The 13,575-nt window shown below is 49.7% G+C and overlaps 1 protein-coding gene across 1 annotated transcript in view; it reads right to left on the bottom strand.

Annotated features, from left to right (window-relative positions):
• Window positions 1-13,575, bottom strand: part of OGFOD3 (2-oxoglutarate and iron-dependent oxygenase domain containing 3) — a 22,497-nt gene that overhangs the window by 2,074 nt on the left and 6,848 nt on the right. The window contains exons 6-8 of the mRNA XM_006886123.1: window positions 13,113-13,169; window positions 7,955-8,108; window positions 1,669-1,792 (exon numbers count right to left, since the gene is read on the bottom strand). Coding sequence (XP_006886185.1) covers window positions 1,669-1,792; window positions 7,955-8,108; window positions 13,113-13,169 — 335 coding nt within the window. The remainder of the gene's footprint in view (window positions 1-1,668; window positions 1,793-7,954; window positions 8,109-13,112; window positions 13,170-13,575) is intronic.

Here is a 13,575-nt window from a genome sequence, read left to right as displayed (position 1 = left end):
CAGTGGTGGTTGTTGGAGGCTGTGTTCAGTGGTGGTTGTTGGAGGCTGTGTTGCTGTAGTGACGCGCATCACTCAGCACCATCTGTTAAAAGGAATCAAAGCATTTCCCTTGAAGTTTCAATCTAATAGGCTTTTCCAGGGGTTGGTTGGCACCTATGGGTGGTACTTAAATGAGACATTCTTCCCCTGGCGTCTGCCTGTAGCCCTATTCCCACACTGGAGCCTTGGGATGCTGGGATTATAGCTGGGACACCAGAGTGGTAAAGGGAAGAGTCGCAGGATCCTGTGTTGGGTTTGGGTCACTCTGTGAGCCCATGCCCCCAGGTGTGGCCATCACAAATGGTTCTTGACATGTCCTTCCCAGCTGTGAGGGGGAATGGGAAGGGCAGCGAGGCTGTGGGGGTTGAATGGTAAGGTAGGTTCTCTCAGGGAAGATCTTGGAAGAGGACCGAATGTCTTCTGAAGCACAAGGGATTTTCTCAGAACTTCACAGTGAGAACCTGGGGTGAGGGGTTGTCCAAACTCCAAGTCACAGGCCCTGAGATGCCCACCCCAACCCTCTAAGTGTGCAGTCGGTTGATTACGGTGCAGGTGCTCCTCCGTGCTGTCCCCAGGGCTCCGCTCCCGCCCAGGGCAAGCTGTGGTTCTCCGCATCCACCACCAGTCAGGAAGGCAGCCCTGTGACCAGACCCTGTTGGTGGCTCTAAAGAGGGTTACTGACACCTTTTGTTCAGATTTTTTCTTTGGGTGAGGACAAGAGTGATGGCTTCTGAGTTCTCCATACACTGAATCAGAAACCTGAGTCCCATCTAATTCTTGAGACTCACAAAACAAAAGATGCAAACTTAAAACAAAGAGAACCCGGAGGTGCAAGGCTGCATGGAGAAGGGTCAGCTCCGCTATCTGAACCCTGTGCATTCCAGAGGACGGGCTGGCTACATTCCGGGCGAGAACGCTCAGCTGCTGGGATGCTCTACCAGTGGAGAAGGTCTGCTTCTGTCTACAGTCATAGCATCCACACCAACGACATGATGTCTGGTGCGCCTCTGGAGGACGCAGACATGAAGATGAGTGACCTGGACGGTCAGCCACGCCTACAAGACTGACCTCCAGATCAAGCCCTGGCACCATGGCTTGGGTGAGCTTCTGGTTCACCGACGATGCGTGTTGTCTGGAGACAATGAAGCCGGTGTCTGCGTCACTCCTCATTTTTTGTAAGGACACCGTCAGACTGTATTGGAACCCACCCCACTGTACTGAAGGAGCCCCAGTGGTGCAGCGCTTAGCATGTCAGACTCTAGCTGCTGAAAGGTTAGGAGTTCCAATCCACTGGGTGCTCGGTGGGACAAAGACGGGCAGTCTCCTGTAAAGATTCACTACTTCACAGACCTGACGGAGATTCCCTGCAGTCAGAGGGCAGGTGGCAGCGGCCGGCCGCTACTCCCATGTCACTTCATATTAACTTATGTCAGCAGTGACCTTATTTCTAAACAAGGTTACCCTCACAGCCACGTGGGCCGGGACACGAACACCTTTCAAAGGGGCACATCATCACTCGGGCTCTGAGGTGAAGCACCTCCCACCAGCACTACAGGTGTGTCATGGCCTCAGAATGGACAAGCCATGTTCCTGCACCCCACACCCAGCCAGCACCTGCCCGTGTCCTACCAGCTCTCGGCTCCACAGTCTTGTTGGCTCGTTCCTCCATGAACACAAACCGTCCTCCACCAAAGTCCTCCATGTAGTCAGATAGGTAGAGCAGCGAGGTGTAGTCAAAAGAGCCGTAGGTCACCTGGGGACCACAGGGAGCGGGCAAGTCAGACTTGCTGACGCACAAAGCCAGGATTCCCAGCACAAGGCAGGGGACGCTGCTTCTAGACGATGCATTTCCCAAAGGTTAGCAAACAAATGTGCCTTATCAATCAGATCACCCACTGTCCTCACACGTTCAAAAGCCCTGAGGAGCCCATAGACTGTGCACCGGTACTGAGGATTTCCCACAAAGTTAACCTAACTTCAGGGCGTTCAAGCCAAGAAAACAGGAAGTCAGTATCCAGGAGAAATCCACATGGAGTCACAGATTCTCTCACGGTTCTACCACCATAAGTGGTCCATTCACAGGTCAGGCTGCCCAACATCAACACCAATCCTCCATATCAACGTAAACTGGTCAACTTCAACACACAAATCATTCAACAGTGACATAAACTGCTCAACGTGAGTCGTTCAACATCAACGAGAATCATCAAACACCAACACAAGTTGCCTGACACCAACACGAATTACTCAATGTCAACACAAATTGTCCAATATTACTACAAACTGTCTCATATCAACTTAAATTGTCCAGCATCAATCCAAAATGAAAATACCAATTGTCCATAATCCATGCAAACTGTCCAACAACAAAAACAGTACATCAATATACATTGTCCAACATCAACAAATCGCTGAACGTAAAAAAAGTCCATAATTAAAACAAATAATAACCAAAATTTCCAGTGCCAACAGAAGTCATTAAATCAGCACAAATTATACAATACAAGCTGTCCCACACTGATACAAATTGTCAATCATCGACCCAGGCTGTCCCTCCTCAACACAGATTATCTACGTTGTTGTTATGTGCCACCAAGTCAGGACCGACTTGTAGCCAACACTCCAGTGGGTTTTCATGGCAGTAAACTGCTGGAAGAATGGCCATCTCTCTCGCACATAGCCACTGCTGGATTTGAACTATGTGCCCCTGGGTTGGCAGTGCAACTCCTTCCTACCAAGCCACAGGAGATCCCTTCCCTGGAAAGTGTCCATAATTAACACAAATTGTCCAACATCAACAAAATCTACACATAATCAACAAAAACTGTACTACATCAACACAATTCACTGAACAGCAACACAAATTGCCCATTATCAACACAAATGTGTGACATCGACACAAGTCCTTCCATGTCTGGACAAACTGTCCAATATCAGCACACCCTGTCCCGTATAAAAAGGCCTATCATTCATCCTTAACACGACCTGTCCAGCAGCAACATGACTTGCCCAGCACCAGTCCTGCACAGTCCACATCAACACAAACTGTCCATCATCAATCTGTCTTGGTCCAAGGTCAACACAAGTTGTTCAGCATCAACTAACGCAAGGAAACCTGATGCAGCAACAAAAGCGCGTGTGCAGCCTGGTCCAGGCGCCCGCCCGCCTCTCTGTGGTCCCTCATTACAACGCTCCCACACGGAGTCCTTGGCTCAGACTGTTTTGGGGGGAGCCCAGGAGGTCGTAGGTGAGATGAGAGCATGCAGGACACCCTGCTTTGTGTGAGGACAGGAGAGGACCAGCACTGTGCTTCTCATCCAAGTGGTCATCACTCGCACTAATTCACAGAACAAGAAAAGGAGACGGTAACTCGCGATAACAGAATGCTGTATTTTTTACGCATTTGTTTGTGCAAGTGTGAGACCCTCAGGGCTGTCCCGGGCAGGTGAGGGAGCCACAGGTGAGGGCTTGGAGACCCTGACTGTCTGCCTTGTTTCCATTTCACTTCATTTTCATTTTTTTAACCTAATAGAACACAATCTTTTCTAAAAAAATATTTATTATTAATTTCCATGAAAATTTACAGAGACTTTGTATTTCCATTCATTCATCGTTGCACTTTTCTCCCCTCCCAACCCTTGCCCTTGGTACACTACCCTCTTGGAAAAGTAAAAGAAAAATTTTTTCATTGTTTTACAAACCCTCCCCCCAGGTCCACTCCATTGTGCAGCCTTAGCTCTGGACTCCTGTCATGACAAAAATACCTAGTAACTTATCTCTTTCAAACAGTTTTCTCCCTCATCTGTTTCAATGCAATATACATTACTGAACCCATCTTTCTCAGTCTCCCCCTAACTCTGAGGTCAGTCCTGTTTTACAACAGTGGCACCATGTAGTATTTGTCCTTTTGTGACTGAGATACTTCACTTAGCATAATGTCCTCCAGGGTCACCCTTGTTTTTCAATGCAGTGTAGTATTCCATTGTGCGAATATACCACAGCTTCTCTATCTATTTGTTTGCTGAAGGGCACTTACGTTGTTTCCAGCTCCTTGCTATTGTGAACAAAGCCATGATGAACATGGGTGTGCATGGAACACATTCTTTATTCAAAACAGTTCTATTTGAAAAAAAAACCCAACAAAAGAAAACACCAAAACACAGTTCTATTTAATATCAAGTGAACCAGCTGGAAGTTATAACAGAAGTGCTCCCAGCAGAGAAGCACCCACTTGCCAGGTGTTAAATTGCTCTATTTCACTGATGCAAACATCTTCGGTGGCAGGTGCCTTGGCTCCAAGGCCTAGCCCAGCCCAGCACAGCCTCACCTGGCCCAGCAAAGCTCGCTGTGGGCTTGGGAAGGCAGGGGTGATCAGGTGAGAGGGCGGCTCCCTGCACCCATCCTGACAAGCTTGTAATACCACAGAGGAATCCTCAGAAAATGAAAGAGACACTCGGGTCCAGTCAACCACTATGGTCACTAAGAAGGACATGGCTCCCAGAGCAATCCAGTGCCGCACCAGCCGTCGGTGTCATAACAGCCACAGAGATGAGATCTGAGCATGATCCCAGACCTCTGTGTGCCTCCACTGCCTGGTGCCCTGAAGTCTCCCTTCAAAGCCACATCGCGGAGGGTCACCACAGACACGGCCAGCTCTGCTGATGATCAGGAACCTGGACAAGAGCACAGAGCAACGACTCAAGGCCCACAAATGGTCACACAGGAAGGGGAACAGGAGCTGCAGTCAAGACTCGGTACAGGCGCACAGCCTGCTGGGAAATAGGCATACCTGCTGCAGGTGGGAACCCCAGAGCCTCAGTGTCTGAGAAGTCCAGTCAGGGAAGAACAACGGGACAAGGTCAGCCTGTCCTGCTGAGCTCACAGGGAAAGGATGCACCGTGGAGAGGAGGCCCTCCGGAGATGGACTGCCACGGATTCACAAGCAGTGACTACGAGCAAACGCGACGTGGAGCAGGGCTGTCCTGCTGACACTTGCTCCAGCACGGCCCCAGTGCTCTCCCTCACATTCAACAGTGTGACTCATGTACAGCTGTGAGCTGACAATGTTTTGTTTTCCGTTTTCTTTCAGTGGTTTGATGTGTAGGTCCCACTGTTTTCTGCCTTTTTTGATGAAAAGTCAGACGTTATGGAAGACAATTTGCATGTGACAAGTCACTTATCTCTTGATGTTTGCAAGATTCTCTTTGTCTTCTTTCAAAAACAAGGGTTGAACTGATCTTATTGGAGTTCACTGAGCTCTTGGATGTGTAGATAAGGTTCATCAAGTTGAGTTTTCAGCTGTTATTTCTTCAGTTGTTCTTCTTGCTTCTTTCCAGTCCTCCCATTATGCATATGTTGGTTCACTGGATGATTCCTCATGGGTCTCTGAGGCTGTTTTTCTTATTTTATCCCTGTGTTCCTCAGATTGTTGTTGTCAGATGCTGTCAAGTTAAATATGACCAATAGTGACCCTATGAACAACTGATCTGAGCCCTGTCTTGCCCTGTGCCGTCTTCATCATCCGACACACTCAAGCCACTGCTGCTGTCCAGCATCAGTCCACTTGGTTGAAGGTCTACCTCTCTTTTACCGTCCCTCCACCCTCCCTAGCATGATGTTCCTCCCCAAGGAATAGACTCTTGTAGCAACTTGCCCAAAGTATGTGAGATTAATCTTTGCCTCTGCGGAGCACTCTGGCTGCACCTTCTCCAAGACACATCTGTCTATTCTTCTGCAAGTCCACGGGATACTCAGTGCCCTCACTAGTGTAGCAAGTGAATGAAAAGCCATGGCCAGAATCAGGCACACCTTGGTCTTCAGACTGGCATTGTTGCTCCTCTGTAATTTGAAGAAGTCCCTGACTGCAGGTTTTCCAAGAGCAAATGTCTCCTGGCCTCGACTGCTGATACCTTGTGTGTTGACTGTGAGTCCAAGTGAGATGAAGTAGTTGACAGTTTCAATCTTTTCTCCCTCTGTCATGATGTTGCCTATTGGCCAGTGGTGAGAACTTGTTTTCTTTTTTATTTTATTATTTTGTGTGTGTGTACCATCAAATCGGATCTGACTGGTACAGGTGGAGATTGCCCCTCCTTCTCCAGCATCTGATGGATCCAAACCACATGCCTCTGGGGATTGCAGTGCAGCTTCTTGCCACTAGGCCACCAGAGCTCCTAAGAACTTACGTCTTCTTGATGTTGAGATGCAATCCATGTTGACAGCCATAGTCTTTACTCTTCTGCAGCAAATGCCTCAAATACTCTGCACTTTCAGCAAGCAAGGTTATGTCATCTGCATGACGCTAGCTGATGAGTCATCCTCCAACTCTGATGTCACAGTCTTCTTATCTGTTTCCTAAAAACAAAAATCCACAGAGGGAAGACAGCCACGCACTAAACACATCATACGTGGGTCTTCACACACACTGACAGTAAGGGGCGCGTACAAAGGACCTGCTTTAAATGTGATGCTTCTTAAGAAGTGATTTCAAATCAAATTTAGATCCTGATGCAGAGCTGAATAGTGTATAACCTGAAAAGAGGGTGATGTCAAATCCACTGAATGTTACATAATGCTCACACAAACCAGGACCTAGTGAATAAAAGAAATATGAAAGTGATATCCGATTCATGCAAAGTCAGTGATGTACAAGGAATTTCAATCACATAACAACCTCTTCCAGGCCTGTGGATCGTTCAGCTAGAGAGTCTGGGCTGAGAGAAATAATGAGAAGTTCAAGGGCTACAGGTCCCTAGTGTGACCTCAACATGCAGTCCCTCTGGGAGAGGGGGCGACAGTGAGGGGGTGCGAGAGGCAGCAGGGAGAGTTGAAGGTCTAGTGATGGCTCTAACGCAAAGAGAAAGGAAGGTCAGGAAGAAAAGATAGCTAGTGGCCCTGGCCCATGGTGGACAGTCCAGCACACACTGGCCTCCACCTGCCCATCTCCCCAGCAGTGTCTGGCCCTCAACTGGAAGGACAGAAGTGTCCAGCGAGGTCACTGTTTAATGGATGCAGGTGCTCAGTTCCAAGGACATCCTGCCCAGACTGACACACCTTGTAATCCTTCCTGGTGAACATCCATCTTTGCATGGCCCTGCACCTCCCACCACAGGAAGGCGGGCACCTGGAACCCACTGTGTCCACCTCACAGATGCCCAAGCAGATGCCCAGGCAGCCACTGGCTCAAAGCTGGCCTCAGTCAGGCTCTGTCTCCTGCTTCTTTTGTTCCAGCGTTCAGAGACAGAAAGGCCTTAGCAAGTCCACAGCTGGGTGGTCCACAACACCTTGATCATGTCCCTCAGGATAATTTCCTCAATGGGCCACTGGACACCATCCTGACCACTAGCCTCGCTAGAGCAGTGCCCATGGGGACAGGATTCAATGAGAGGACAATCAAGACCACTGGTGAATCCAGTGGGAGTGGCGGTGGGTGAGAAACTGTGGCCTCTCAAGGCATGAAGGATGCAGAGCCTGCGGGCATGACCGTTAGAGCTGCGGCTCTCAGATCCCCCACCATTCTTTAGCTCTTAGCCCAGACTCACAACTCAACCTGGGGCTGCTGTCAAGGAAAACACCAAGAAGCAGCCAGGTGAGGGACGGGGCAGAGTGACGGCCAGCCTCCACACACAGGGGCCAGTGGTCAGGAGAGGCTTGGCGGGGCAAGTGTCACATCGTCCCCACACACTCCACAAAAGCTGCAGAAATGACAGTGACTGTGCCGCCACTTGGCACGAGGCGTGTTTCAGGGTGGCTTCTCGCCACCCGCACACAATGATTTTTATTTTCTCTCTGGCAGTGGTCAGATTTAGAGTCTCCTGGAAAACAGCAGGGAGGGCCCCAAAACCTACCACTGCAGAGAAGTGACCTGAAGCTGACGCCTACGCACAAGCCCGGCCCGTCTGCAGCCCAGAACGCCTACCTTGTCGACGTGCGCGTGCCAGTATTCGTCATGGGCCGTCTGAGCCTCTGTGCTGTTGATCCGAGAGAAGAAAGTGGGCTTGGTCAGGTGCAGTGAGGACGCGCTGATGCCGAAGGCTTCCGCGATGGCCAGCTGCACTCTCTGCCGCACATCCCTGCAGTGAGGGACACACCATTACCTGGGCAGTGCCACCCTGGAGAGGGTCCCCATGGTCCCTATGGCCGAGCAAAGAAAGGAACGCATAGGGAATGCCAGGACGGTGAAGAGGCATCTAGACACATGTCTCACATGATCAGACCACCACAGGTGTGTCCATACATATACATGCTCACACTTACCTGGTCACATATATACAGAGATACAAACGTATACACACACTCACACAGAGATAGATACACACACACAAAGCTGCTAGATACATACCACATAGTCAAACGTGTACATGCATGCTCACAGAGGACAGACAGATGCTCACATGTGTGCACATAGAGACACACATACACACACATGCTCACAGAGGACTGACATGTATGCACAGAGACACACATGCACACGTGTGCACATACATACGTACGCTCACATGTATGCACATAGATGCACTCACATGCTCACGTGTATGCACATAGATACACATGTTCACGTGTATATATATATACACACATGCTCACATGTATGCATAGATACACATGCTCACATGTATGCATAGATACACATGCTCACATGTATGCATGTGTATATACAAACACACATGCTCACATGTATGTGTATACACGCGCACACATGCTCACATGTATGCACATAGATATACACACAGGCATGCTCACGTGTATGCACATAGATACACATGTTCACGTGTATATATATACACACACATGCTCACATGTATGCATATATACACATGCTCACATGTATGCACATAGATACACATGCTCACATGTATGCACGTGTATATACAAACACACATGCTCACATGTATGTATATACACGCGCACACATGCTCACATGTATGCACATAGATATACACACAGGCATGCTCACGTGTATGCACGTAGATACACATGTGCTCGTACGTGTGCACATAGATGCGCTCACATGTATGCACATAGATACATGCACATACATGCTCGCGTGTGTGCACAGGCATGCTCGCGTGTGTGCACATAGATACACATGCACGTGTGTGCTTACATCTATGCACACATCCATACCAACAGATACACACATGCATATGCTTGCTCACATACCTGCACATAGACAGACGCACACGTACACATGCTCACACACAGATAGCTCACATACACACAGGCAGATACATGTGCACATAAATGCTTACACCCATGCACAACAACATACATGCTCACATATATCCTGGCTGTACATTCAGACACACAAATACACAAGCTTACACAGATGTTCATGCACGAATACACACATATACAATCACATACCCATATGCATGGAAAATTGCATACACTTAACAAACACATATGAACATGTGCACGTGTACATAAATGTACGCAAATACACTGATTTATTCATGCAGGCTGACACATGCACATGTATGCACATGCATGGACATATATACACACACAGGCACCAGGTACATATACACACATACACACAGAGAGGTATATGGACACATATACATTTACATACACATGTGTGCACTTACTTGTGCTCATCCGTGTGTCAGGAATTCATGTGCACACAGTACACACACACGCACACGCCACGTATGCCTATTCAATACTTCTGTTCACATGCATTAACATACACATAAACAGCCACACTGGTGTGCACATACACATATAAATACATGCACACTCACATGTACCCATGTAAACAAGTCCATCCGTGCATGTGTACACAAGCACACACACTCACATATGTATTTACATGTGCACATGCCTGTGTACACATACACTCATATGCACATACATACCCATGCAAGCCCATGGGTCCACACATGTACACATATGCATATATAGTCATATCCGTATCCACATACATGTGTACCAACATAAACACATATACTGTGCTTACACACATACATAGGGGGCTCTGGTGGCCTAGTGGTAAGAAACTGAGCAATCCCAAAGGCACATGGTTCGAATCCACCAGCTGTTCTGCCCGAAGATGAATTCCCTCCTTTGTGATTTATTCTCTCTCAAAACCCACTGGAGGGTCAGCTCTAGGCCGGTTCTGACTCAAAGGTACACAACCACACACATACTGATGCGCACACACATAAAACAACCTTGCACAGACGGCACACTAAATGTAAGACTAGGAAGCTGACCTCCTACTGTCTGTAGAAATGAAGACAAAGTCGGCATTTGCTGAGTTTAACTGTATCTACGTACAAACATCCTTACATGCACACACACGTATATGCACACGTGCAACGCACACACACACACACACACACATGTGCCACTGTCTACCTACATCAGAGCCCCAAACCACTTCAAACCAATTCAGCCAAAGCTTGAATTTTAAATTCCAAGAGGTTCCGAATGCTAACCCAACAGGGAAGATGATGGGTGGAAGCCCTGGAATGAGAGGCCCAGAGGAGACCAAGGAGCTGTGGAGGTGGCACAGCAAGCCCATCGGAGCACACGTGGGAGCCAGGCTGGCCGCTGGGACCTCACAGAGTAACACGTGCGCAGCCTGTAGCCGGCCACCATCTCCAAGCTGGACATTGCTGTTTCTGGCTCTGCCCTTCTCACAGGACACTTCAGTGACCGGTGTCCTCCTAACATGATGGCCACTAGGTGACTTTGCACCCTCAGTACCTGTACCTTCATCCTAACACCAGTGGTGATGCTCCTGGAACTGCTGCTATAATAGAAATTGTTCCCAGCCCTTTAATCCGTGTGCAATCACTGTGTCTGCTGCCAACAACGTCATGCAAATGACACATCAAAGTGTCATTTACTTAGTTGGCTTAATGTTTGTTCACTTTCAAATATGGATATCGGCATTTTGCCATGTTTCAGGGTTCAATAAATGGAAAGAACCCAAAAGCTACATTTATAAGGTAATGAGACTTTTCAAAATGTGCTCAAGCAAGTGTGCGTCCGCACACCACCAGGCAGCATTTTCCCCTCTCCAAGCCGTGACTCTGTCCTGCCTGTCTCGTCTTGCTCAGCCGCTCTCATCCTAGGCACCCACTCAGCCCCGTAATCACAGAAACGACTCAGTCCTGTGGAAAGGTGAGCAGCACGTCCTGGCGTCTGTGTCCCCAGGCTGCAGGTGGCCTCCCAGCATGCCGCTCTTCACTGTGCCTCCTCCCACCCCACTTGGCTCTTCCATCACAGAGAAAGGACTAGGTGTTATCTGGGGTCTCACAGCCTCACCCACCCCCAGAAGTAGCAGCAAGGACCACCCTGAGTCAAGTCAAGTATCTGACAGTTGCCTGGAGCCTAGGCAGAGCCTGGGCCCAGCACCACAGCGAGGCCCCCCAGGACAGTCCAGCTCGGTCCTCGTGCACACGGCTGTCTTGGCTCAGCCTCCATTCCCTCCAGGCCCACGGGATCAACACAAGTGAGGATCTGACATTTGAAGGGGCTGGAGGACAAGCCCTTCCCAGAGCCGCGGAGAGGGTGTCCCCAGAGCTGACAGCCTGGCTGTGGGCTCCAGTCACTAAGGGGTGAAGGAGATTCTATGGTTAACAGTGTTTTGTTTTGTTTTTTCTTGTTGTTTATGGCATAGTTTGATCTGACTGGCACAGGAGGAGATTGCCCCACCTCCAGCAGAGCATCTGGTGGATTCGAACCATGTGCCTTCAGGATTGCAGCACAGCTTTTTCCACTAGGCCACCAGAGCTCCCCTGAGGTCTTGTTAACTTCCAGTGGAGGCACCCCTGCTAGAGTAGCCACAGAGGCTAAAGCAGGCAGAGAGTTCGCCCAAACTCCCCCACCTTCTCTCTGGACCAGGAGCCTGGGCTTCTCTCTGCTCTGTTTCCATGGAAATGGGATAAGGGTGAAATGTCAGCCAGGTTTCTAGGCAACATGGTTCCTGGTTGAACACCCCTGGGCGGTTAAGGGTCAGGGTGGCGGAAGGGGAGGAGCCTTGAAAGGCAGCAGCAAGGGACCCAGTGGTGACCAGTCTGGAAGAGGCACGTGGACCACTGGAGAACGCAACCTGGAGAGGAGCTGAGCCCAGTAACCCAGCTGCAGGCAAACGCTGACAGGCCCATGAGGTCAACAGGGAAGCACACCCTCCGCGGAACAGCCAACCACGTGCTCAAAAGGGCAGCTTCTGCTCAGGGACAAAGCTCAGAAGAAGAAAGGAAACAAGAATCCCAGAGGAGGAGCGGGAGCGTGCCAAGGGTGCGTGTTGTGCGGACTGTAGTAAACACCGTGAGTACTGCCATTAATGTCGTAAATAAAGTAAATACGAATGGTTGAAAGGAAAACCAACTTACTCTATAAACTTTCACTCAAATCATGGTAAGAAAAAAAGTTAAATGAAAAACTGTATAGACCTTAACACACATGCAGAGATGGACACACACTCTCACACACACAGGCACAAGGACACTCACTGACTCTCAGGCACACACTTCATACAGTGAGGTGGGAGGCCAAGCAGAGAAGGGGTGCAGTCAGCGTCAGGGACTGTGATCTGGGTGGCACCACTGAGCTGGCCGCTGGGGGGTGTGGACACTGAGGGCTGCAGGAGTCAGGGGACCCGCTACCTGCACCTCAACAACAAGGCTCCAACAGCAAGATTGCCTGAAAACAGTTGGTTTTCAGAAAACAACTAAACCATGACTAGTGTGCTGTCCCCCAGTGGAGGCCGAGGGCGAGCGGTCATGTTACCCACAATGCCGGAGTGTCCTGGTCACCAGTTTCCCCATCTGTTCACACACAGCTACCATTTGGCCTGTCTCCCAACCCTGCCTCCAGGTCCTCACTAGCCAAAGTGGTGCCCTAACCTGGGCTTCTTCACCTGGCCCTGAGGAGCCCAGCCAGGGGGCACGCACAGGTCACCCCACCAGGGTGAGCTCACAGGTCACCCCCCACCTGGCTGCAGTGCCTTCTCCCCTTCACTTCCTGGGGAAAGGATCTCACGTGGCCACCATGCATCGTCCCCTCCAGTCCCCCCCCTCCCCACCAAGCCTCACACAGCTAAGCCTCCCTACCCCCCTCACCGGTACAACTGGAAGTCCTCTTCTGAAAAGACAGTTTGTATTTTATCCCCAAAGTATCTGTGAACAAACAAAGAGATTCAACAAATGGAACTTTGCATTCATCTTTGCCTTGAACACATCTGCCGCTGAGGTGTGGACCCCTGTGGCCAGGACAGGACGTCTGTGGCGAGGGCAACCCCATCTCTCCCTTGGAACCGCTGGTGGATTCAATCAGCCTGCCTTTCAGTTAGCAGCCAATTCTCCAAGCACCTGGGCTCTGATTCCCCCCCTGCCCTGCAGCTAACAAGGAGGCTCCCTGAAAACCAGCTCATCCTTTATCTGAAAGCTATTTGGTTTCTCTGACCCTGACCTATGTTGGACACATGAAAGGAAGGAGGGAGGGAAGGAGGAGGGAGAGGGAGGAAGGGTAAGGAGGATGGATGAGGGAGGAGGGGGGACAGATGGGGAAGAGGGAGGAAAAAGA

The sequence above is a fragment of the Elephantulus edwardii genome, unplaced genomic scaffold (assembly GCF_000299155.1).
Source record: "Elephantulus edwardii isolate Elephantulus edwardi_28Jun2011 unplaced genomic scaffold, EleEdw1.0 scaffold00048, whole genome shotgun sequence".
NCBI classification, from domain to species: Eukaryota; Metazoa; Chordata; class Mammalia; order Macroscelidea; family Macroscelididae; genus Elephantulus; species Elephantulus edwardii.
Note: the sequence above shows the minus strand (reverse complement) of the source record. Positions and strands in the feature narration are given on the sequence as shown.